The 5000-nt window shown below is 46.9% G+C and overlaps 1 protein-coding gene across 1 annotated transcript in view; it reads left to right on the forward strand.

Moving 5' to 3' along the window:
* LOC121869619 overlaps positions 1–5000 on the forward strand; it is a 64796-nt gene that overhangs the window by 27214 nt on the left and 32582 nt on the right. The window contains exon 3 of the mRNA XM_042371105.1: positions 2608–2721. Coding sequence (XP_042227039.1) covers positions 2608–2721 — 114 coding nt within the window. The remainder of the gene's footprint in view (positions 1–2607; positions 2722–5000) is intronic.

The following is a 5000-nucleotide window of genomic DNA, read 5'->3' on the forward strand; positions in this document are numbered from 1 at the left end:
CACCTCTCACACACCCTGGCCTTACCACACACCTCACACACACACCCTGACCTCACACACACACCCTGGCCTTACCACACTCACACACCCTAGTATTACCACACACCTCTCACACACCCTGGCCTTACCACACACCTCACACCCTGGTTAGGTTAGGGTGAGGAATGAGGGAGGTCAGGTGTTGAGTCAGGTTAGCAGGTGTTAATTAGAAAGTACAGCTGGCGGTGACCCAAGACCTGACCAAAGCGGGGGCTGGTCTGAGTGGCCCCGGTCCTAATAGGTCTTTAAATATTTGAATTAGGTCTTGGTATATTGAAAGTATTTGTCTATGTATGTATGTATGTATGTATGTATCTATCTATCCATCTATCTATGTGTATCCAACCTAACCTAACCTAAACCACCTTTAACCTAACCTAACCCTTAACAAAGCTACACAGAGCGTCAACTTTAGTGGGAAATAGTCGATCTCAGTTGAAATCGTGGAAGTGTGAATCTCTTCTACGTAACCTTCGATGAGCCAATAATTCCGGGTTGTGTACGAGACGGGTGTTCGGACGTGCCTGGCCTGACGTTCACTACCAACCTGATGTAGGAGAATATATCAGAAGGCAGGATAGGAGGCTCTCATACGGCAGGATAGACTGAGAATGGAAGAAAACTCCCAAAGGGTAAACCAGGAAGGGATAGGAGGCACTCAGACGGCAGGATAGACTCAGGATGGCAGGATAGGCATGATGAACTGGGAAACCTATGTTGATTAGTTCGTGGAAAGTGACAGACAGTATACTGAGGGAGGACACACACAGACAGACACAGACACAGACAGACACAGACAGACAGACAGAGAGACAGAGAGAGAGAGAGAGAGAGAGAGACAGAGGTGATGGAGGGCGTCACCGCTACCTACACTCAGGTGTGGTTCTCAACTTTGCATCTTTATGTCTCACATATTATCCCACTCCAAGTCCTGTCAGGTCCCTCCCCCACTCCAGGTCCTGTCAGGTCCCTCCCCCACTCCAGGTCCTGTCAGGTCCCTCCCCCACTCCAGGTCCTGTCAGGTCCCTCCCCCCACTCCAGGTCCTGTCAGGTCCCCCTCCAGGTCCTGTCAGGTCCCTCCCACTCCAGGTCCCGTCAGGTCCCTCCCCCACTCCAGGTCCTGTCAGGTCCCTCCCCCACTCCAGGTCCTGTCAGGTCCCTCCCCCACTCCAGGTCCTGTCAGGTCCCTCTGATGATGATGATGATAATAATAATAATGATAATTGTTCAGTAATTTTATCTTATGGTTAGTGTTTTGTTGTTGTTTATTGATGTTGTTGTTGTTGTGTACCGTTTAGGTCATAATTATCTGGACACTTGGTATATTATTCGGGGTGTAGTTGTAAGGCCATGTATGTATGTATGTATATAGTTGGTGAACGTTTTTTTATTGGTTTATAGTTGTGAACGTTTTTAGTAGCTGTGAACGTTTTTGTTGGTTTCTGGTTGTGAACAGTGTACATATAACTTACTGTATGGTGTACATGTAACAAACGGTGTACGGGGGGTGGGGGGGGCGGGAGGGGGAGGGGGAGGACACACTAAACAATTTGGCAGGGGCGGTCCACCCAGTGATGGCTCTACAGGGTATAATTTGCCACCCTACTGACTCCCACACTGAGCTGCCTGTAGCGCCACCATCCTTCTTGTTGTTGTTGATGCTGTTGATTTGTCGTCGTCTTCTTTATTCTTGTTGTTTTTGTTATTGATCTTGTTTTTCTTGTTTCTTCTTCTTCTTCCTGGGTGTGGGTCGTAGTAGTTGTAGTAGTAGTAGTAGTAGTTGTAGTTGTAGATAGTAGTAGTAGTAGTAGTAAACACAGTGTTAGGTAGCAGCCACCTGGGCGGGGCAGGTGACTCGCGCTAATTACCTCCGCACCTTACCTGTAAAGCTCCGCCCACAGCCAAGCAAAGAATGTTCGTGGCGTGGGCGTGGCGAGGGTGGTACGGGCGTAACTTGGGCGTGGCGATGAATATGTAGGCGTAAAGGGAGAGATATGGGCGTGAGGGAGGGCAGTGGACAGCATCTATCCTGGGGAAAAAAATCGTAAGTCCTTATTTAGGAAGAAGAAAAACCCAGGATGAACAAGGATGGGTTTAATAGTTACGTTAAATCATACTATAAAACAAATTATATGTCCCTCATGAAAGACTTCCACCAGTCAGGTCAGGAAGGCCGAAAATTACAATAACATAGAAGCACCTGAAGATTAACCACCCCCAGGTAATTTAACTTGATAGCTAAACACCTTTACACTACCTGGGGGGGGGGGTTAGGTTAGGTTAGCTTAGATTGGGTTAATTAGTGTACCTTTGCTTGTATTTAATTACCTGTACTTGTAATTAATTAATGTACCTGTACTTTATTAGACCTTATCCATATATGGTTTAATTAATTACTCTACCTGTATTTTACCTGTACTGTAATTAATTAATGTACCTGAACTTACTGTAACTATTCACTTAATTACTGTATTTACATATCTAATTAATCACCATACCTCTATATACTGTAGCTAAATTACATAACAATTATGTAACCAAATTTCATGACTACTTTCTCGTTGACAGGTTGGGCGTGGAGGGTGGGGATGTGGGCGGTGTGAGTGGGCGGACGGTGAAGGAGGGTGGCAGAGGAGGTGGTGCACAAGAGGAGGCCGACAAAACCACCAAAGGACGAGGAAGGTAAGTTCAGGTGTGGTGCAGGTGTGGTGCAGGTGTGTACAGGTGTGGTGTAGGTGTGTACAGGTGTGGTGTAGATGTGGTGTACAGGTGTGATGTCTGGTACCCTGTTGTGTGTTGTGGTACTTAGGCAGTAGGTATGCATTGGGGGGTATGATGGCGTGTGATTGGCTGATGAGAGAGAGAGAGAGAGAGAGAGAGAGAGAGAGAGAGAGAGAGAGTTTAAGTTGACCCGAAGAAAAATTTAATCTACAAATCATTAAAAATAAAAACCTAACCTAACCTAACGTAGAAAGTTATTTAAATTAGTTTAGTTTAATAATATTCAAAGTTCTTAATGAGAGTTCTACTACAAGTAAGAGCCTAATTAGACCCTCTTAATTACCATGTACTGTACGATAGTTTGGGACGTGACTACAGGCGCTGACCATCCACTATCAGTACTGGCGGGCGTATGATGTTTGTTTACCTCTATAGAGTATTGTTTCTCTAACTCTACTCAGGGTTTTCTCACACCTGGCACCCCCACATGCCATGTTTGTTGATGGGGGAGCCAGATGTGTGCTGGTAGTAGGTACACATACCTACACAAACACATTTATACATATTTATACGCACATACTTATACACACATACTCTTACACATATTCACACACACATTGATACACACTTTCACACACATACTTGTACATACATGTGGCGACCTGTGGTGTAATGGTTAGCATGTTCGCCTCGCAAACGAGCGGACCCGGGGTTCGATCCCGAGACAGGGTGAAACTTTGGGCAAGTTTCTTTACGCCATTTGCCTCTGTCTACCCAGCAGTAATTGGGGACCTGGATTTGCTGATCGTGTTCCGAGGTTATGGTTAACCAGTGCAGTTGGCGAGTTGTCCGGTCATCTCGGACTATTCCTTGACACTGGGCCATGCAGCTCGTTACCTCAGGGTGTGGTTGTTGTGTTGGCGACAGCTTCTACACCTTAAACAAAACACGCCTAGGTGGCCCTTGGGCCGGCCATCCTTGTTATACGAGGGGCGACCATTATATTATTATACATATACATACACATACACACACACATACACTTATATACAGTACACACACAGACACACACACGCAGAGTTGTATGACGTCAGGGATGAGAGTCAGAGTTGAGTGGTAAATACCAAGAAACATACACGTGTCTGCCAAGCGTCGACCCCCTACCCCTTACCCACCCCACACACCTCCCCCCTCCTTCCCCCCACACACCTCCCCCCTCCTTCCCCCCACACACCTGCTATTTCTGATGTGTGGGAAGCAGAGTGGTGTTTAGTCCGGGTCCTCTTTGTGTGTGTGTGTGTGTGTGTGTGTGTGTGTGTGTGTGTGTGTGTGTTACCTGGATACAGTACTTGAAAATATTCAACCAGGTAAATCTTTGAGGATCCACCACGTGTGTCGTCTCTCGGTGCCATCCCCTTGGCACTGAGTCCGTCTTACCCAGAGTGCTACTGTGGCCCTCCTCCCACTTAACATAGGGTGCCAATGTGGCCCTGTGTGGTTCTTGCTCAGAGTGCCAGTGTGGTCTCTCTGCCTATCATCCCAGGGTGCCACTCTGAATATGTGTGTCCAGAGCCCTTGGCCATTTAATAAGTGGCCTAAATATTTATATAATGACCCCAGAGCCTAGATAATGACCCCAGCAGACAGTAATGACCTTGTGCTTCGTATTTCCACTTATGCTATTATCGCTACGTCACGAAACAAGGGGATGGGGAGAAGTGAGGGAAAGTTTGGCAGATATCAGGTAACAGTTCTGAGAAGTAGGTAGCGTGTGCCAACCTGACCCCCCCCCCACCCCCCACTCCCTCCACCAGTCCGTCCTCTCCCTTCTCCCCTCTACTCCCTCCATTCCCTGTACTCCCTTCTCTCCCTCCTTCCCCTCCCTCCCCTCCATCTCCCTCCACCAATACCTCCCACATCGTGTACTCGTCCAAGAACACACACACACACACACACACTTAACACCTCTCAACTCATACTTAAGACTCACCACCTACTTATAACCCCCCACGCTGCTCTATTACTTATAAATCACACGCTTAAGTACAGGTACAGATCTAAGTATTAACCACAGGTACAGAAATTCCCACCTGGCTGTACCTGTAATTAAGGAAATTAGTTGAGGTTACTTACCTTTTTGTATCTGTAACTGTACTTGTATTTGAATACTGTACCTGTAGTTACACCTGTCTCTACCTGTTCCTACACCTGATCCCACACCTGTATCACCTGATCCCACA

This window comes from Homarus americanus, unplaced genomic scaffold (genome assembly GCF_018991925.1).
Source record: "Homarus americanus isolate GMGI-L3 unplaced genomic scaffold, GMGI_Hamer_2.0 scaffold23578, whole genome shotgun sequence".
In the NCBI taxonomy this organism is placed as follows: Eukaryota; Metazoa; Arthropoda; class Malacostraca; order Decapoda; family Nephropidae; genus Homarus; species Homarus americanus.